The sequence below is a fragment of the Lipotes vexillifer genome, unplaced genomic scaffold (assembly GCF_000442215.2).
Source record: "Lipotes vexillifer unplaced genomic scaffold, Lipotes_vexillifer_v1.1 scaffold469, whole genome shotgun sequence".
NCBI classification, from domain to species: Eukaryota; Metazoa; Chordata; class Mammalia; order Artiodactyla; family Lipotidae; genus Lipotes; species Lipotes vexillifer.
The window spans coordinates 1,231,013-1,252,997 of record NW_006788006.1 but is presented as its reverse complement, the minus strand read 5'-3'; the positions used below and the strand labels follow the sequence as shown (position 1 = coordinate 1,252,997).

General features: G+C 42.5%; 2 protein-coding genes across 2 annotated transcripts; one reads left to right on the top strand and one right to left on the bottom strand.

The window, feature by feature from the left end:
* Positions 1 to 6,328: 6,328 nt before the first annotated feature.
* Positions 6,329 to 7,437, bottom strand: LOC103079785 (olfactory receptor 10H3-like). The gene is given in 2 exon segments (XM_082931200.1): positions 6,329 to 7,263; positions 7,428 to 7,437. Coding segments are annotated over 2 exon segments (945 nt in total).
* A 9,397-nt stretch (positions 7,438 to 16,834) lies between these two features.
* LOC103089370 (olfactory receptor 10H1-like) lies at positions 16,835 to 17,779 on the top strand. The gene has a single exon (XM_007460975.1). The coding sequence runs from the start codon at positions 16,835 to 16,837 to the stop codon at positions 17,777 to 17,779; it is 945 nt and encodes a 314-aa protein (XP_007461037.1).
* Positions 17,780 to 21,985: the final 4,206 nt, after the last annotated feature.

Below are 21,985 nucleotides of genomic sequence, written 5' to 3'. Positions count from 1 at the left end.
TAATAGCCAAGATTTGGAAGCAGCCCAAGTGCTCATCAGCAGACCGACAAATGACTTAAGAAGATTAATAATATTATTAATATATAAATAATATATATATAATGGAATATTATTCAGCAATAAAAAAGAATGGAATTTTGCATTTGCAGCAACCTGGATGGACCTAGAGAATACTATGCTTAGTGAAATAAGAGAAATACAAATACTGCACGATATCATTTATATGTGGAATCTAAAAAATAATATAAACGAATTTATATGCAAAACAGAAACAGACTCACAGATATAGAAAAAAAGAAAACCTAGTGGTTACCAAAAGGGAGAAGGAAGAGGGAAGGGGAAAATTAAGGGTATGGGATTAAGTGACGCAAACTACTATGTATAAATAGATAAGCAACAAAGATATATTGTATAGCACAGGGCATTATAGCCATTGTCTTGTAATAACTTTCAGTGGAGTATAATCTGCAAAAACACTGAATCACTATGTTGTACACCAGAAAATATAGATATATGCTACAAAACCAGCAAATAATTTGCCGATAGGGAACTTTTAGATGCATTATTTTAGGAACAAGAGCCCAAGGTTGCTTACTGTCTCTGCTGTTCTTTAACATGGAACTGAAAGCCATGAGCAGTGCTCTAAGAAAAGGAAAAGAGAGAAACTATATAAGTTAGGAAGGGAAGAAACATGATCGTGTACATAAAGAAGGTGAAAGAATCAAGATGTAATATATTAGAACAAAAAGAAACGCAATACTGCAGAAGGCAAGATCAACTTCCAAAAAACATACAAAATATTTCTCTTAGTATTACATCAGTAATTATCATTCAAGACATTAAAGTTAAGTAGGATAAGACTCTCAGTGGTGACACAGACTATAAAGAAAAAGCCCTTGACCCATTTTAAGCAGTCATTCCCTATTTCCCTCTATTCCAAACCCCTGGCAACCACTAATGTATAATATTTTCTCTTTCTATGGATTTGCCACTGCTGGACATTTCGTATAAATGGAACCATACAATATATAGCCTTCTACGTCTGACTTCTTTCACTTAGTTGCATCCATGATGTAGCATGTATCAGTAATCCATTCACTTTTATGGCTGAATTCCCTGATCCTGTTTTCTTCATACTGTTTGAATACAAACTTACAAATAGGTTGAGAGTGAAGCTCTGTTTTAATGGAACATCTATTAGGCCAATTCATTTAAAGAAGGTGAAAATGGAGATATTGTTGTGAAATGATAATCGTTGAGAAGCCTGAGCCAATTGGATAATGAAAAGTTTGGGAAAGGTTGCAAAAAATTATCTGCTTTATATTAAAAGCCTTTTAAACAAGGAGAAAAAGGTCTGCCCTGGTGGTGCAGTGGTTGAGAGTCCGCCTGCCAATGCAGGGGATACGGGTTCGTGCCCCAGTCCGGGAGGATCCCACATGCCGTGGAGCGGCTGGGCCCGTGACCCATGGCCGCTGAGCCTGCGCATCCGGGGCCTGTGCTCCGCAACGGGAGAGGCCACAGCAGTGAGAGGCCCGTGTACCACAAAAAAAAAAAAAACAAGGAGCAAAAAAAAGAAAGAGCCTTGAACATTTTGTTCTCAGGATCCCCTTACAATAAAAAATTATTGAGTGCCCCAAATGGCTTTTGCTTGGGTGAGTTACAACTATCAATCTTGACCATTTTAGAAATTGAACCTGAGAATCTTTAAAAATATTTAGTAGAAGAACATTTAAAAGAACAGTAATAAACCTATTACATTCAGGCCAATATCACTGATGAACATAGATGCAAAAAACCTCAACAAAATACTAGCAAACAGAATCCAACAGCACATTAAAAGGATCATGCACTATGATCAAGTGGGGTTTATCCCAGGAATGCAAGGATTCTTCAATATACGCATATCAATCAACGTGATACACCATATTAACAAATTGAAGGAGGAAAACCATATGATCATCTCAATAGATGCAGAGAAAGCTTTCGACAAAATTCAACACCCATTTGTGATAAAAACCCTACATTTTAATATAGTAACACTTTTAGGAAAATAATAACATTTTCAAAGACTAAGTAGTGAGAATAGTGGCCTTGATTTACATTTTCACAAATACATTCAACATCTGGCCTGATGGGAGACAACTTGATGCTGGTGTCCAATTCTTCATTTAGTCTGTGGCAATACATTGTTTTACTTGAAGCACATGACAAAAATACATCATCACATGGGAAAGTAAGGACCTGATGGACCCCCCAGAAATGGTCTCTGGAACCCCCATGTGGTCTCATATCACACTTTGAAAACCTCTGATATAAAATACCTAGGATTTAACAAAAGATATGCAATACCTCCAAAGACAAATATTTTAGCCAATAATAAAAACATAGAAGATGATTTGAATACATGGAAAAGAGTCTATACTCTTGGATGAAATGATCTAATACGGTAATGATACCACTTCTTCCCTAAATTTCACCATCAGTACAATTGCATTTACAACTCCAGTGAATGGATTATAAATTTAATAACTGTCTTAAATTTCCACTAAAAATAAACTCAGTGCAAAACTATACTAATCTTATAAATTGGAGTAAACAGGAGAAATACATCCTCCCAGGTATCGTGACACATTATGGAGTCATAGCCATTGTGAAAATGTAAACCAAGAACAGACATAAACACTGGTAAATTGATCGGATATCTCAGAAAATATCCCATTATTATTCAAAATCTAATATATGATAAAGGTGGCAGCACAAATAAAGGAAAAGATGCCTTGTTTCACTAGTTTGTGGTGGGAAAACTGCTCCTTTTATGAAGGAAAGTAAATCTGAATTTCTGCCCAAGACCACATGCAAAGGTGGAATCCAGTTGGATTCAAGACATAAATATGAAATATAAACCATAAATTTAATAGGAGAAAGTGTATGAGAATTACTTTGTTGACCTAGCAGTGGAGAAAACCTCCTAAACAAAACTACTAGGGACTTCCCTGGTGGCGCCGTGGTTGAGAATCCGCCTGCTGGTGCAGGAGACGGGAGTTCGAGCCCTGGTCCAAGAAGATCCCGCATGCTGCAGAGCAACTAAGCCTGTGCACCACAGCTACTGAGCCTGCACTCTAGAGCCCGAGAGCCACAACTACTGAAGCCCACACACCTAGAGCCCATGCTCCGCAACAAGAGAAGCCACCACAATGAGAAGCCCGCACGCTGCAGTGAACAGTAGTCCCCGCTCATTGCAACTAGAGAAAGCCTGCATGCAGCCACGAACACCCAATACAGCCAAAAATAAATTAATTAATTAAATAAAAACAACTTCTAAAGCACAAGCCTTAAGGTGACTTTAATAAGACATGAAAACATCAATATTTTGAATTTCTGTTCCACAAAGGATATCCTGAATAAAGTTAACAGGCAGATAGAAAATTTGTACACGGTCATTTACATTGTCTAAAACTGACAAGGGAACACTATCAAGAAGAATAAACAAGAAGTAGGGACCTCAATATAGATATGAGCAAAGGATATGAGGAGAGAAATCACAGAAGGAGTTAGGCAAATGAAAAGATGCTCCAAAAAAAAGGACTGGGTGGGATGAATGAAAGCAATGAAATTTCACTGTATACATATTCAATCCCCCAAATTAGAAAATGCCATGGTGATTGGGCAATGGGGAGAAAGGAATCCTCCGACACTGCTGGTGAGGATGTAGAATTGTGAAAATTCAAAGTATACATGCTCTGTATACCAGAAAATTCATACCATATCATTATAAATTTGTTAAAATCCATAGAAATTACAACACAAAGAGTGAATTCTAAGGTAAACTCTGGACTTCAGTTAATAATAATTGAACTGTAATGGTTCATCAGTTGTAACAAATGTACCACACTATTACGTGTTTGTACAATATGTAACAGCATCCCAAGCATCAAGCCACCAGATGTCTGTAGCATCCCTCCCTCCCAAGATCATGACAACCAAAACTGTCTGTGGACATGTCCAAATGTCCACTGTAGTGCAGAATCACCCCAGGCTACAAACTGCTGACTTAGGAGCTGCAAAGGGAACCTAGGCTGGGTGAGAACCAAGGACCCAGAATGGGTAAACAGAGAAGACCCCCAGCAGCCTCTCAAGACTGAGATCCTTTCTTCTGGGCCTTCTTCCCAGCCCTGACTCCATCCCCAGGCTTGGCAGTGCTATCCACAACCGTCTGATTCTGCCTTCCTTCCCTCTCCCTCTGGCTCCCCTCAGCCTGGCCTGCCTCTTCCATGAAGCAGCTAGCAGGGAAGGGCAGAAGAAGCTCTCCTGCTCCATGCTGTCAGTGGTACCCACAGGCAGGTGTGGGGTCAGACATAGGGTCGCCTGGAACCGATCCTGTATGCTTTATCCCTGCTGCAGGTTTACAGCAGGCCGCTCCCCAGGGCCTCCCCAGGAAACCAAACTAGATTTGTCCTCAGGTTCTGGAGACGCTGGGAGGGACCTCAAGGGGCCTTTGGGAACTTGTAGCCTTTACTCCTTCCTCCAACTATCCACATAGAACAAAGATCACTAGTGTTTCCTCTGCTCAGAGAGACATTAGTCTCCGCTGAGGGCTGAGGAGCTCCCAATCTCAGGGGAAGACAAGGCTTGATACAAATGTCCTCAATCCACTGGGGTCAAGGTAGGGTCAGAGGGAAGGCAGAAGCTGGAGGAGCCTAGAATGAGATTCCAGGGCTATGTCTTCAGGTGAGGACAGCTGGATGGCTTTTCAGAATGAGTCATTTGGAGCTGGGTCTTGGAGAGTGTTTTCTCTTGTGCAATATAAGTCTTCTGACCAAACTGGCTAGAAGTCACCTCTCTTCCCAAATTCTACCCTATTCCCATTGCCCTGGTGGTCCAAGCCAGGCAGTCTGATATTTGCATATGCCTTCCTGTGATGTCATAAAACATAAATATTTAGCCTTTCTGTGTTGGCCTTGGTTCCTGACCCTCTGATACGAGTGTCTTTTGTATACTAATGAGATGATTGGTGGCTGTGGGTTTATCCTTAGAAAACATCTTCTGCCTCCAGCTAAAATATTTGACCTCACCTTTGAGTTAACAACTGATATCCCACATAGGACCCCCTTTCTGGATCCTCAGTGATCTATATTCCCAAACACCAGCATGGGAGTCAGATAGACCTAAAGTTCCCTGTGACTCCCTTCAGCCACATTTGTGTGACCTCCACCCACATTTTCCATGTGCATACTGAAGATACCCATCTTGGCCTCTCACCTCTGTGCCATCTTGAGACAGCGCTCTAGCTTTCAACACACCCCTGGAATAGATGCAACTTTAACACAGTAACGAAAATTGATGTTTTACTGAAAATTATGTGTGGGAAACATGGAAAGAGATTTCCATAAGATGTCAGATAATACCCTGTAACATGTCTGTGTTCTTACCTAAGCACTGATCCCTCTTCCCTTTCTCTCTCCTCCCATTCTCTCTCCGTCTCTCTCTCTCTCCCTTCCTCCTTTCTTACCTCCATCATCTTCCCTTTCTTCCCCTTCCTCATATGCATATCGCCCTACTAGCAACCTCCTTCTGCTTCCTCCCATCTTGCCTGGATTTTGCCCCATATAGTTTTTAATCAATTGAATGATCAGATCTAAAGGACTCCAATCCTACTTGCCTGCTCGCTCTCTCTCTCTCTCTCTCTCTCTCTCTCTCTCTCTCTCTCACTTTGGCTCTCTCTCTACTTTGAATTCTAACATCCTTTACTCAGTTCAGCTTAACAGAAAAACATCCATTACTGTCTACAACTCCAAAATCAAGTGAGAAACTATAAATAGTAAACCATTTTCTCTGGGGAAAGTATTTTCCTTTGTACATTTGTAATCATTAAAATATAATAATAATAATAAACACTAGGCACAGTACTTTATACATAAAAAGACTCAATTTTGGTGGCATTTATTACTATCTTTAGGTTATTTTGTTTATTCTTAATTTGGGGGATGGGGGAGTAAAGTCTTCTCTTGCTAGTCCATTTAAGAAGAACCATGTGCATCAGGGTCCTGACATATCCATGTGGTGCTCCTCACCTGACTATAGACAGATAACACATTCTTAGGCATAGATAATTGGATGGAGTCCATCTCACTTGGTATAAATAAGAGGTTATGGTGATAGAGCCTAGGCAAGAGGGGGAAATATTGGAGAGAAACAAATAGCTAGTATGCATCAAACTCCTATGGAGTGCAGGTGTTTTACAGACCTGAATCATTACAACAGTTCTGTAGAGACAGGCATTATTTAAACCCAAACCATCTGTCACACTTCCATACCACCAAACTGGCCATCAGGAGCTTAGGGGACAGAATGTTCTGTGGAAGCTTTTCTTTCTGGTGCTCTTCAGCTCCTTATTCTTGAGGCTGAAGATGATCGGGCTAAGAAAGGGGGTGAAGACTGTATAGGTGGTGGCCATCGTGTTACTGTCCATAGAATGGGGGCCCTTGGGCTTGAGGTAGATGATGGAGGTAAAACCGTAGTGCACGACCACTATGGTGAGGTGGTATACACTGGTGGGGAAGGTCATGTGCCAGCCCTCAGCAGAGGTGATCCTCAAGATGGCAGCCACGATGAAGACATAGGAGAGGACGATGAGGAATTAGCACCCCAGCAGGGCTGTGACACAAACAAGGATCACACCCATGGTGACAGAAGCTCTTTCCTTCCCATAGGCCACGTGGCAGAGAAAATGGTGAATCATATTAGACCCACAGAAGGTGAGGTGAAAAACAATCAATGTCACCATCATCCCCGTGACTGAGCCACCAGCCCACCACCAGGACACAGGATGGGCACAGTCACATGTTCTCATGAGCGCATTGTAGTACAGGGGGTGGCAGATGGCCACATAGTGGTCATAGCCCATGATCATGAGCAGAAAGGAATGGGTGAAGCCAAACGCGGGGAATAACATCTGACTGACACAGGCCACAAAGGTGATGGAGTGGTGGGTGGAGAGCATGTAAACCAGCATTCGAGGGGTGACCACAACAGTGAACAGTATCTCAGAGATGTAGAGGACACACAGGAAGAGGTACATGGGTGTGTGGAGGCTGTGCTCCCTCCAGATGGTGGCCACGATGAGCAGGTTCCCCAGCAGCGTGAACAGGTACATCAGCAGGTACAGCAGGAAGGTGGGCAGGAGCTGCTGAGGGAAGTTGGAGAAGCCGATGGGGATGAATTCAGACACTGTGCTATAGTTCTGACCAGACAAGGATGCTGAATCTGGTGAGATCAGAAACAGAATGAAGGCACAGTGGTTAAAACATAGGCTCTAACATAAGATTAAATGGCAATTGAAGACCTCTATACTGTATAACTACTTTCTTAACTTGTCTGGGTCTCAACATCTTCATCAGTAAGATGGAGTAAATCGTAATAGTCCTTACTATTCAGCATTGTGATAAACATAAAGTGAGAGCAGTATATTAAGTGCTTAAGACATAGTTTGGTTCCTGGGTTATTATTAATGGTGATGAAAAGAAATAAAAGATCCAGGTTTGTAATTTTTAAGACAGGCACAGATGATCAGGGTCATATCCTCTTGAATAGTGTGCCGGTTCTAGAAAACATATTTTTGGATATTGAGGTTCTAACATTTTTTTCTGAGTGTCATTGTCCTTTGATTGGGTGACCCATTCATATTTATTTTAATACTGTTTTATTGGTACTCATTTCTGCCATCTTATTTTGTATTAATGTATTTACTCCTCTAAAGGAAATAAGCAGAAGGTTTGAAAATAAAAGGATGGACAAGTGTATCCCAGGCAAATATGCACCAAAGGAAAGCTTAGGCAGTACTGTTGAAAGCAGAAAAAAAATGGAATTTAAGGAAACAATGATTATAATATCTGTTACCATATGCCAATAAAAGGAACCAGGTTACTTAGAGAAATGGGTCTGTGCATGGATACAAGCCTAGGACATCTCTGCAACAGTGAAACAGAACTTTCACTGAGCAATGTGTTAATGTTAAAGCATGCCAAAACAGTATGGATGGTCCTCAAAAAACTAAAAATAGAACTACCGTATGATCTAGCAATTCCACTCCTGGGTATATAACTGGAGAAAAAGAACACGCTAATTTGAAAAGTACATGCACCCCAATGATCATAGCAGCACTATTTACAACAGCCAAGATATGGAAGCAACCCAAGTGCTCATCAGCAGAAGAATAGATAAAGATGTGGTATATATTTACAATGAATTGTCATTCAGCCAGTAAAATAATGAAAGATGGGCAACCTAAGTGCCCACCGACAGATGAATGGATAAAGGTGATGTGACACATATATACAATGGAATATTACTCAGCCATAAAAAGAAACAAAATTGAGTTATTTGTAGTGAGGTGGATGGACCTAGATTCTGTCATACAGAGTGAAGTAAGTCAGGAAGAGAAAAACAAATACTGTATGCTAACACATATATATGGAATCTAAAAATAAAAGGGTGGCATTCTGAAGAACCTAGGGGCAGGACAGAAATAAAGACACAGATGTAGAGAATGGACTTGAGGACACAGAGAGGGGGAAGGGTAAGCTGAGACAAAGTGAGAGAGTGACATTGACATATATACACTACCAAATGTAAGGTAGATAGCTAGTGGGAAGCAGCCACATAGCACAGGGAGATCAGCTTGGTGTTTTGTGACCACCTAGAGGGGTGGGATAGGGAGGGTGGGAGGGAGACACAAGAGGTAGGGGATATGGAGATATATGTATACGTATAGGTGATTCACTTTGTTATACAGCAGAAACTAACACAACAATGTAAAGCAATTATACTGCAATAAAGATGTTTTTAAAAATCCTACAAACAATAAATGCTGGAGAAGGTGTGGGGAAAATGAAACCCTCCTACACTGTTAGTTGAAATGTAAATTGATATAGCCAGTATGGAGAACAGTATGGAAGTTCCTTAAAAAACTAAAACTAGAGCTACTATATGGTCCTGCAATCCCACTCCTAGGCATATATCCAGAGAAAACCATAATTTGATAAGATACATGCACCCCAGTGTTCACTGCAGCACTATTCACAATAGCCAAGACATGGAAACAACCTACATGCCCAATGACAGGCGAATGGATAAAGAAAATGTGGTACGTATATACAATGGAATACTACTCAGTCATAAAAAAGAATGATATAATGATATTTTCAGCAACATGGATGTAACCAGAGATTGTAATACTGAGTGAGGAAAGTTAGGCAGAGGAAGACAAATATCATACGATACCACTTATATGTGGAATCTAAAAAAAAATGATACAAATGAACTTATTTATAAATAGAAACAGACTCACAGGCTTAGAGAACAAATTTATGGCTACCAAAGGGGAAAGGAGGGGGCAGGAATAAATTAGGAGTTTGGGATTAACATATACACACTACTATATATAAAATAATCAACAGTGGCTTACTGTATAGCACAGGGATCTCTACCCAATTCTCTATAATAACCTATATGGGGAAAGAATCTGAAAAAGAATAGATATATGTATATGTATAACTAAATCACTTTGCTATGCACCTGGAACTTACACAACACTGTAAATAAAATGTACTCCAATATAAAATTTAAAATTTTTTTAAATAAAAAATAGAAGAAAGAAAAACCAATGGAGATTTTTCAACCCCATTAGTATTTAGGGAAATGCAGTTTAGAGTGACAGTGGGAAACCACTTGGCCACTTGACAACCATATCAGCAAAATTAAGTTTCATACTGTCAAGCATTAGTGAGGGTGTGTGGAAACAGATCTTCTGACACACAAGTGCTCAGAGTGTAAATTAGCACAGCCACTTGGGAGTTTAGCTTGGCAATTTTTCTTAGATTTAAGAATCATATTTTTTACATGATCATCTCACTACTCATTTGTATTTGAATCAGAGAGTACCTGTTTATAGTAGAAGCCATACAAGGATATGTATTCCTAACAATGGAAAAAAAATGGAAGTGAAATGTATACTGAATATATTTATAAAATTGATTTATTAAACTTATTTTATAAAAATGAGTGTTTCTGTAGCAGTGGTTCTCACCTAGAGGTGATGTTGCCAAAGAGGGGACATTTGGCAATGTCTGGAGACATTTTTGCCACGGCTGGGGTGGGGAAGCTACTGGCATCTAGTGGGTAGAGACCAAGGATGCTGTTAAACGTCCAGCAATGCTCAGACAACCCCCACTGCAAAGAATGATCCAGCCCCAAATGTCAACACTGCCAAGGCTGAGAAACCTTGGACTATAAAAACTAACATGAATATCACTCCAAAATGATGTGTAAAAAAGCCCCAAGTTACAGAAAGGTACCCAAAGGACAATCAGACCTGTGTTAAAACACATAGTATGAAAAACAGTCTGGCGGTTCATCAAAAAATTAAACACAGAATTACTATATGACCCAGCAATTTCACTCCTTGGAATATACCCCAAAGAAATAAAGATAATTCAATTAAACCTTTGTACACAAATATCCATAGCAGCACTACTCACACAGCCAAAAGTTAGAAACAACCTAAATGCCCATCAATGGGTGAATGAATAAACAAAATATGGTCAAGCCATACAACAGAATATTACTCAGCTATGAAAAGGAATGAAGCACTGATGCATGCTACATGATGGATGAATCGCAAAAATATGCTAAGTGAAAAAGCCAGACCCCATAGGCTACATACTGTATGATTCCATTTCTATGAGATGTCCAGGACAGGCAAATCCATAGGGTAAAAAAGGAGATTAGTGGTTTCTGCTAATCTGGAGCTTGTGAGCAGACAGAGGAAGACTGCTAATGGGATGGGATCTCCCATTTGGGGGTTGATAAAAATGTCCTAGAACTAGATAAACATGATGGTTTAACAACAATATTAATGTGCTAAATGCTACTGAATTGTTCGCTTTAAAATGGTTAATTTTATGTTATGTGAATTTCACCCCCAAAATAAAACAAAACCCCCAAAAGCACAACAAAACTCCACAATACTACTCTTATTTTATGGGATTGTGTTTGTTCACATGCCCCATGCATACAAAGGTCTGTAAGGATGCCCATCAAATTCATCACGGTAATAGCATGGCTGGCCATTGCATGACTTTTAGCCTGATTCGTAGCATTTCGATTATTTAATAAGAAGAAACAAATATTTATGTGATAATTTAAATTTAAAAAAAAGATATTTAATTGGGCAAATAACCTGGAAAGGGAAGAATGAAGGTGGAGAGGCACATTGGGTAGTTTTCTCAGCCCCAGCAGGCAATAGAAGGGCTGTTTTCCTGTCAAAGTTAGGAGCCAGAGCCCCAAATCCCAAATTGCAGAGTGTTAGACTCTGTTGAAGCCCCTGAGAAGCTAATGTAATCAACTCACCCCTGGAAGGTAGGGAGGGAAGGAAAGTGAGGACAGAGTCTCCCTGGGGTTGCCCAATGCCTCGCAGCGTTCCCCGGGGTCCCAGCATACCTATAGCAGAGGCAGAGGCCGTGGTACCACAGTGAGAGAAGGTAACAGGCAGGGAGCAGAGGCAGCATAAAAAATGGAGGACAGACACAGGTAAATCCCCCTACTGCACTGGCATGCTCAGGGTGGAATGTTCCTTGCCTTGCAGCCCTCACCTGAAGGGAAACTCCAAACCAGGGCATCTTGCTGGAGTGAGGCAGAAGCAAATGCAGAACCTGGAGCCCTAAGTGAATCAACCTCCTTCCCTCCCACTTGAGCAGGAGAGACCCGGGGAACCAGTATCTGCCACAGACTCAGAGAAGCCACCCTGTTTATACAACTCCTTGTGCAATTTGTGTGAATGGGGTGGGAGCAGCAGGCAGGACTCTAGTTTCTGGCTTCAAGGTAATGTGATGATTGCTTTGTGGGACAGGTTAGAAAACTAAGGTACAGAGAGAAAAGAGCTGCCACACCAAGTTACCCAGAACACCTGCCTGAATTTTAACCTCTCTCTCCTCTCTGTCCTGGCCAAAAAACAATGGTAAAAGGATTGTGGGGAAGCACAGAAAACAGAGAGAAAAGAGGATTTAGGACTGAAGGCTCCAATCAACCACCTGGCTCTGAGGGTATAAAGTATCAGGGAAGCACCAGGGTGGACAGGTGCAGTGATGGTAAGGAGTCAAAGATGAAAATAGGAGAAAAAAGGGAGGCAAGAGGTGGCTGAGATAGGAGGGAGGATGCGGAGAGGGGAACCTAAACAGCTTCAGTGAAAAGAGAGAGCCAGGATGGGGGCAGACAGGTAAGGCAAGATGGAGATGACACAGACCTGGTCTGTGGTTCTCAACCAGAAGCAGTTCTGCTTCCCAGGGGTCATTTGACAATGTGTGAGTATACTTTTTTTTCATATATCTTTATTGGGGTATAATTGCTTTACAATGGTGTGTTAGTTTCTGCTTTATAACAAAGTGAATCAGTTATACATACACATATGTGATGGTCACAATTGGGAGATGCTGCTGACATCTAGTGGGTGACAGGGATGCTGCTCAGCATCTTATAATGCACAGGACAGCCCCAAACCCCCCAAATTATCGGCCCCTAAAATCCCTAATGCTGAAGTTGGAAAACTGCTGCAGGGGTATATGAGGACAGGATTTGTCCATGGCCTCTGAGTTCCTGGGTGGGGAGCTGGCCCCACCTGGATGGGGAGCTGGCCCTGCTGTGGGTTCCTCTAAGTATGAGATTGCCAGATTACACTCTCTCTGTGGTTGTTCAGTTTACTTACAGAGGGACCCACTACCTGTTCTCCTAGTGGATCAATGCTAGGACACTTCAGTCTACCTCTCTGTTGTCCTACTCCCATACCCACCATGGTTCTATGACTGTTTGTTTTTCTTTTTTAAAAAAATTAGTAGATTTTTTAGAGTAATTTTAGGTTTACAGAAAATTGAGCAGATAGTGCAGAAAATTACCATGTACCATCTCTCTCCCAGCACAGAGATTCCCTTATTATTAACGTCCTGCATTAGTGAGATAACTGCGTTACAGCTGCTAAACCAATATTGACACACTGTTATTAACCAAAGCCCACAGTTTGCAATAGGGTTCACTCTTGGTGCTGTACATCCTATGAGTTTTGACCAATGCACCATGTCATGTATCCACCATTATAGTATCATACTGAAGAGTTTCACCACCTTAAAAAAAAAAAACCCAAGTTCCACCTAATCATCTCTTCTGCTCTCTCCTTGAACCCTTGACAACCATAAATCTTTTTACTGTCTCCACAGTTTCGCATTTTCCCAGAATGAACAGACACCAATCTTAGCTGTTTTCTGTGTCTCCATCATCCCAGAAGGTGTATACGCAGCCCTGGACCACCTTCCCAGGACATGGTGAGCTCTTGTTTTCTTATAGTACCTCTTTCTTTCTTTGTGGCTGTGACTTTTGTGATCTTTATTAATATAGGGAAGGAGCATGTGAATGGTCTGCTATGGTGAAGCTAACATGTCCCTGGTCCTGGAAGTAGTCCTGACATTCATTAACAGCCACCAGTAAGTGGTGAGTATAACAGAGAGTTTAGGAAAAGATAGGCTTTGGGGTTATTCAGATGTAGGTTTAGGTCCTGGCTCCCCCACTCAGAAGCCATGGTCCCTTGGGCAAGTGGTGTGTCCTCTGTGGGAGGCAGCTGCCACTTCTGTAAAACAGGGATCATAGCAGGTGCTTCACAATATTGTATTAAAGATTTCATAAGAAGCATAAGAGCACAGGTGCCAACGTCCAATAAAGAGTAGCTACTCTCATCAAGAACTGAAATCCAGTGCCAAAGACAGTTGTGTCTCCAGCATGATATATTGTAATGAAGGTCATGAAAGAGTTAAACTCAAGGAGTTTTAAGCTTACTCAGGAGTACTGTTTTGGAAGCACACAGGAATGAGTGACTAAATCTGTTTTGAGAAGAGGTATCCAGGAAGGCTGCACAGAGAAGGTGACATTTAAGCTTAGACTTAAAGATGAACAGGTGTTTACCAGTTGAAGAAGGGGAAGAACTGAGATCCAGGGAGAAAGAGCAGTTAAGGAATTACAACTGTACTCTTTAGATCACTGGTTCACAACTGGAGGCAACTTTGCCCCCATGGGGACACTGGCAATGACACTATAAAACTCTTAGAAGAAAACCTAGTCAGAATACTCCATGACCTAAATCACAGCAAGATCCTTTTTAACCCACCTCCTAGAGAAATGGAAATAAAAACAAAAATAAATAAATGGGACCTAATGAAACTTAAAAGCTTTTGTACAACAAAGGAAACCATAAACAAGACGAAGAGACAACCCTCAGAATGGGAGAAAATATTTGCAAACGAAGCAACTGACAAAGGATCAATCTCCAAATTATACAAGCAGCTCAATATCAAAAAAACAAAAAACCCAATCCAAAAATGGGCAGAAGACCTAAACAGACATTTGTCCAAAGAAGATATACAGATTGCCAACAAACACATGAAAGGATACTCAACATCACTAATCATTAGAGAAATGCAAATCAAAACTACAATGAGGTATCACCTCACACCTGTCAGAATGTCTGGATACATTTTTGGTTGTCACTACTGAGCGGGAGCTACTGGCATCTAGCTGGTAGAGGCCAGGGATGCTACTAAACACCTTACAGTGCATCCATAGCAAAGGATGATCCGGAACTAAATATTGAAAAAACTTGCACTAGATGTTGGAGAGCTACAGGAAGTTGAGACCACAGCCCACATGATCCCAGTCTCACCCATTCAGCCTTTTCTTGGGGGCTCTTGTTTCCAAGTCATTGACTTTGACACCCCCTCTAGGATCTCACGGTATCAGGAATGAGTGAGGCCACAGGGGCTACCTGGGGACCTATGGCAGGTGCTGACCCAGAAGTGAGGGAAAGAAACAAGTGACTCCAAGGGAGGGAGGCCAAGAAATTCTGGAAGCCAGTGATGTTTGGGGAAAGCAACCTTCAGTCACCAAGGTGTCTCGTTCCCCTACTTTGTTTTGTTCTCAACTTGTCAGAGCTTGATCAAGGACATGAGCCCGCTTAAGAGGGCATTTACTACTTTATTCCTATTTTTTTATTCTGGTAAAATACATATAACATAAAATTTACCATTTTAACCATTTTATAGCGTACAATTCAGTGGCATTAAATGCATTCACGATGTTGTACAAGCACCATCTATCTAGTTCCAGAATCTTCTCAGCACCCCCAAAGGAAACCCCATATCCATTAGAAGCCACTCCCAGTCAGCCCCCAGCAACCATTGATATGTCTTAAACTCTTACATAAATATTCATAGCAGCACTATTCACTATAGTGAAAAAGTGGAAAAGAACCAAATGTCCATCAATGGGTGAATAGATGAACAAAATGTGGTCTGTCGATACAATGGAATATTGCTCAGCCATAAAAAGGTATGAAGTTATGACAATGCTACAACATGGAGCAAATCCATAGAGACAGAAAAAAGATTAGTGGTTAGCTGCCTTTTAAACTTGACATAGCCTAATAGCCTAATTTTTAAAAAAAGGACTTGGGGCTTCCCTGTGGCGCAGTAGTTAAGAATCCGCCTGCCAATGCAGGGGACACGAGCCCTGGTCCAGGAAGATCCCACATGCCACGGATGCAACTAAGCCCGTGTGCCACAACTACTGAGCCTGCTCTCTAGAGCCTGCGAGCCACAACTACTGAGCCCGCGTGCCACAGCTACTGAAGCCTGTGTGCCTAGAGCTCGTGCTCTGCAACAAGAGAAGCCACAACAATGAGAAGCCCGCGTGTGCAATGAAGAGTAGTTCCCACTCGCCGCAACTAGAGAACGCCTGCCCGCAACAACAAAGACCCAATGCAGCCCAAAATAAATATAAATAAAATAAATAAATTTATTTTTAAAAAGGATTTAAAATTTTTATTCATAAATAGACACTGAATACCCATTAAAGTGTTATTTACTGAGCACAGATCATATACGTTTGCTCATTGAGTGTATTAATTATCATAGGTAGCACATACTGTTTTCCAGATCAAGTCCAAGAATAACTCATTTAATTCTCACAACAACACTTTGAGTTAGGTAAGGGGAAATGGAGGTACAAAGAAATTAAGACACTTGCTCAGATTTACACAGCAGGCAGAGCAGGGGTTCGAACACAGGTTGACTGACTCCCTCATCCCTTTGTCAGATGGCTATGTTGCATTGCCTCAGAAGGTACAGATGCACCTTCTGGGATCTTGAAAACAACTAGAACATTATTTCTACACAGTCTCTTGGTTCTGATTAATTGAATGGATAACTCCAGAGGAAGAATCTGATTGATTCATCTTAAGTTAGAGATGCACCCTGGTCCAAAGTGTTGTAGCCGTGGGTAGGTAGGTCTTGTGATATCTGAAGCTATGGGAAGAACAAATTTTAGCAGAATGGAGCAGGAGGGCAATGGCTAGAAGCTCTGGTGAAGGAATATTTATATTATCGAAGGTAACCAGAGGGAGAGAGGTGTATAGCCTTTGGAGAAAGTCAGCCATGTGTTCAAGTCTTAACTCTGCCATTTTGACAGCTCACCTTGAACAAGTTGCTTAGCATTTAGCACCCCAATATTCTCAGTGAGTATTCTCAAGACACTCAAAATGGGGTGATCAAATCAGCACCTCCCCCACTGCACTGACGAGAAGATTAAATCATAGGAGGCACAGAGTAGGAACTCAACCAATGCCACCTGTCATCTATCAGAAGCAGCCCCTTGGCAGCAGGGCCAGGAATGATGGAAGCTGATGACTTCCTTCCATCCAGTAGCTGACCTCTCCATGTCACACCTCACTTCAGGCACAGCCTCCATGCAGGGAGCCAACCTCTCAGCAGTGACCGAATTCATCCTCCTCGGCTTCTCCACCATCCCCCACCTTCAGCTGATGTTCTTCCTGCTGTACCTGCCGATGTATCTGCTCACGCTGCTGGGGAACCTGCTCATCGTGGCCACCATCTGGAGGGAGCCCAGCCTCCACATGCCCATGCACCTCTTCCCGTGTGCCCTCTCCATCTCCGAGGTCCTCTACACCTTTGCCATCATCCCACGCATGCTGGCCGACCTGCTCTCCATCCACCGCTCCATCGCCCTCATGGCCTGTGCCAGCCAGATATTCTCCTTCACGTTTGGCTTCACCCACTCCTTCCTGCTCACCGTCATGGGCTATGACCGCTACGTGGCCATCTGCCACCCCCTGTGCTACACCGTGCTCAGGAGCCCCCGTGGCTGTGCCTGCCTGGTGGCCTGGTCCTGGGCTGGAGGCTCAGTCATGGGGCTAGTGGTGACATCAGCCATTTTCTACCCCACCTTTTGTGGACCCAGTGTGATCCACCATTCCTTCTGCCACACGCCACCGCTAGTGAAGTTAGCCTGTGGGGACAACGTCTCCACCGTGGCCATGGGTGTGGGCCTGGTGTGTGTCACTGTCCTGCTGGGCTGCTGTCTTCTCATCCTCCTCTCTTATGCCTTCATCGTGGCCGCCATCTTGAGGATCCCCTCAGCCGAGGGCCGGCACAAGGCCTTCTCCACGTGTGCGTCCCACCTCACCGTGGTGGTCGTGCACTGTGGCTTTGCCTCTGTCATCTACCTCAAGCCCAAGAGTCCCCAGTCTCTGGAAGTAGACACCCTGATGGGCATCACCTACACAGTCCTCATCCCCTTCCTCAGTCCTATAGTTTTCAGTCTCAGAAACAAGGAGCTGAAGAATGCCATGAAAAAGACCTTCCTCAACAAATTCTTTCTCCATAGCTCCTGAAATGGCAGGTTTTGTAACAGGAGATGTGGCATGTAGAGGCATTTCAGTCTATCATCTGTAAAATGGGAATAATCACACTGCGCTGGTGATGATTCCTGTTTGTGAATTTCCACTAGTCCCCACTCAGCAACTTCTCTATAAATGCTAGATGTCTGCTTTCTCTCCTTTTCCCCAGTCTGGTTGACCTGATTCCTCCTGCATTCACTGGAGTCACAATCTCCCCAATATTGACCTTGTGAGTCAACTTCCTCCTGTTTACTGTGCCTGAGAGCAGCATGAAAGAGGGGACGCCCATGTCCTGTGTTGGGGAACATGCGTGCATAATTTATCTTCACTGTGTGAAGGAGGGATGCTTGCTTTATCTAAAACAATGATGACATAAACAGCGACAGTGATCTGGTGCCTGCTGTGTATCAAGAACTGCACTCTAGGCTTTGGAGACCTCATCTCTCTCATGTATCATATTCAGGGAAGGAAAGCATTGTTGACTGTTGTTGTTTTTCATTTCAAGTCTTCACATTTTTGGAGCTAGGGTGTCTTCTCCTATGAGTTGCTTTTGTTGGCTGAGTGAATGATAGGTCTAAGGATACAAATTATAGAAAGAAGAGAGAGGGGATCTGAACTTCTCCTTCTAAGATAAGCAATATGGAAAGAGATGGGGGAAGACATGGGAGAGGGAAGATGAAGTGGTGGCTGGTTTGAGGAATAGGGGAGGAACAGGTAGAAAAACCAGATTGCTAGCAGTTGATGGGGACCTGGGAGGGGATGATGGACCCAGTGGCTGGTGAAGAAATATGGGGAAAGAGCAGGGACGTAACATTTTATAAGGTTAATAAGATTGCCATAAAGTACCTGATGTAAATCGCCTTTCTGGACGCCCTTGAAATCCTCAATAAAAATCCATTTCCCTTTCATGGGTTGTGGAGTCAGATAGATTGGGGGGATGCATCCACAGGCTGGGCCTGCTTCAAGGGAAGTGCTCAGGCAGAATCAGGTAGCCGCTTTGGGTTACGCTCCATTTTTAAATGAGGCAGTGGACGCAGTGAGGTTTGGTACTTGCCCAAGATCAAGAAGCCAGGTAGGTTCATGGATGTAGAATGGGGTCGGCTGAGTGAGTCTTCTGTAGTAATGGGTCTCCAACTTGAGGGCACATCAGAATCAGGCTGCTGGGTCTCACCTCAGAGTGTCTCAGAGTGAGGGTGGGCAGGGGGAACTGCAGAATCTTCATTTCTAGCAAGCTCCCAGGTGATGCTGCAGCTGGTCTGAGGATGACACTTTGGGAACCACTGCTCTAAAGAATCCTTAGCTCAAATATGAAGCCACATATTTGAGTTGGAGGCAGAGGTAGCTTGTCTGTCTCACCCTCTCTCTCTCTCTCCCTCTCCCTCCCTTCCCCCTTTCCCTCTCTCCCTCCTTCCTTCCTCCCTTTCTTCCTTTCTTTTTAATAGTTATGAAGATAACAGCTTCCCACTTGTTGAGCATTTATCATCAGCTACTATGGTCTTTAAAAAAATACCTGTATTGAAATGTACTTTACATACCATATAACATACCCATATGAATATATGTGTAATCACTACCACAGCGAATTTAAAACATTTTCCTCACCTCCAAAAGAAAGCTGTACCTTTTAGCTATCACCTCTCTTTCTTCCCTTCCTTCCAGTCCTAAGCAACCACTAATCTACTGTCTCTATAGATTTGACTTATCTGGACATTTCATATACATGGAATCATATGATATTTATCATGTTGTGTCTGGCTTCTTTCATGTAGCATGTTTTCAAGGTTTATCCATGTCACAGCATGTATCACTAATTTCATTCCTTTTTTATAGCTGAATAAATTTGCATTGTTTGGATATATAACATTTTGTTTATCCATCCATCTGTTGATACATTTTTTGGTTGTTTCCACATTTTGGCCACCATGAGTGTTTCTGCTATAAACATTCATGTACAAGTTTTTGCGTGGATCTATGTTTTCATTTTGGGAGGTATATACCTTTCAGTGGAATGGATGGGTCATACGGTAACTCTATGTTTAGTTATTTGAGGAACTGCTAGACTCTTTTCTAAAGAGGTTGCACCATTTTTCATCCCCACCAGCAGCATATGAGGGTTCCAATTTCTCCACATCCTCACCAACGTTTGTTGTTATCTAACTTTCTGATTGTAGTCATTCTAGAGGTATCTAATTGTGGTTTTGATTAGCATTTCCCTGATGGATGAAGACAGGTAAGGTCTTAAATGCTTTACACACATCAGTTCTTTTACTCCACGAGGGAGGTCAGATTATTAGTTCCATTTTCAAGATGAGGAAATTGAGATATAAAGAGATTAAGTCTGCTAGCTAAATCTTTCTCCTGAAGTGGAAAAAGACTAGAATTCGTTAAGTTGGAGCTGGGGCTCAGAAGCATACACTTCTCAGGGCTTATGAGGAAGGGAGGCCAGCTGTTCCAGGAAGGGATGAAAACCTGGATTGGAAAGAAAAGAGCGGTTTTAGAAGGCACCAAATGAAATAAGCCCAGACCTTGAAAATATGCTGACCTCAGGGGGTTAGGAAGAATATGCCCAATGTGAGAGGACTGGGGAGACGTAACCTAACCTTGACAAAAACTGGCTACAGGCATTCTCTGTTTGGTTTTCCTTAGCGGTGGTATTATGTGGAAAAGAGTGTCATGTTTAAACATGAAGTTACTTGAGCTAAAACAAACAAACAAACAAAACAAAAAGAACTGAATCCTTTTAAAGCCAGGTCCCTGGGTTATATTGAGAAGACTTGAGATAGTTAATTAGCAATATTTGGGGACATCCTTTGCTTGCCCTATAAATGGTGAAGGAATACCAGATATAAGGACTGCCCCTCTTGAAGCTGTCACGTGCAAGGAATGTTTAAGTGGCCAACACGAGCCTTGAGGTGTAGCCAGTGCTCTTTGGCAAATCACAGATCTGGAGACTTTTCGAATATACCGATTGTCCTGGGAAATATTTAAGAGTCAGACTATGTGAATATGAAGGAGCTGACAGCAAAGGTGACTTCTGAATTATATCCGAGAAGGGCCAGTGTGGTTCCCTGTGGTCATAATACAAAAAATCAACTTACTCTACTTTGATTGACCAATGACAACACTTTCTGAAATTTAAATAAACCATATTTTGGGCTTTCCTGGTGGCGCCGTGGTTGAGAGTCCACCTGCCGATGCAGGGGATGCGGGTTCGTGCCCCGGTCCGGGAAGATCCCACATGCCGCAGAGCAGCTGGGCCCGTGAGCCATGGCCGCTGAGCCTGTGCGTCCGGAGCCTGTGCTCCGCAACGGGAGACGCCACAACAGTGAGAGGCCCGCGTACAGCAAAAAAAATAAATAAAATATAAAAAATAATAAATAAGCCATATTTTTACTCCTTTACTTTATTTACTATTAGCTGTATTGTAAATTTAAAATGACCAAAGAAGTTGAACTTAGTGAATGTATGTTGTTTCCCTAAGTGGCATATTCTAGACCCAAGGGCTGGGTCAGGACTAGAAGAACGAGGCAAGGTCATGAAACTGCAGTGCTGCTTCCTGTCTTTATTTAAAATGTTGATATATCGTTCATCGTGGATTTTTTGCATTAATTTTGATTTTGTAAAATATTGCATAAAATGATTTATCTTAATTACTGAATTTTGTGGTGGCCCCCTAAATTTAGCTGTCAATGTGAGTGTCTCACTTGCCTGACCCTGGTCTTGATACTGTTAGACATCCCTATCTCCCCCAACCCCCGAAAATACCTTGCCTTTATTTTCCCTGCAACAGTTCAAAAATTTGAAGCCATCATTTCCCTTATCTGGTGATGGAAAATAGAGATAAATGCCAAAACATCAGTGTAAACACAACCAGCATCTTTGGGTGATGACCCTCCCATTACAGGAGTGAAGACAGCCCTGCCCCTCTGCCCACTAGTGTTGCCCCCCCCGCCCCCCCCCCCCCCCCCCCAGGGCCTGTCCTCACCTCCCCTCTATTATTCAGCTTCCACTTACGTTCTTCCACCACCTGCATTCCTAGCTGTTTGCCATTCCTTACCAATGGGACCCGCTGTGCCACATGCTTTGGTATCCGCAAGGTGGGGTCAGAGCCCGGAGAGGTTATTAAAGGGCCTGGAGCACAGAGAAAGGCTGCGGATCGAGAGATCTCCAGACTTTAGAGGACCTCCCCCCCCCCCCCGC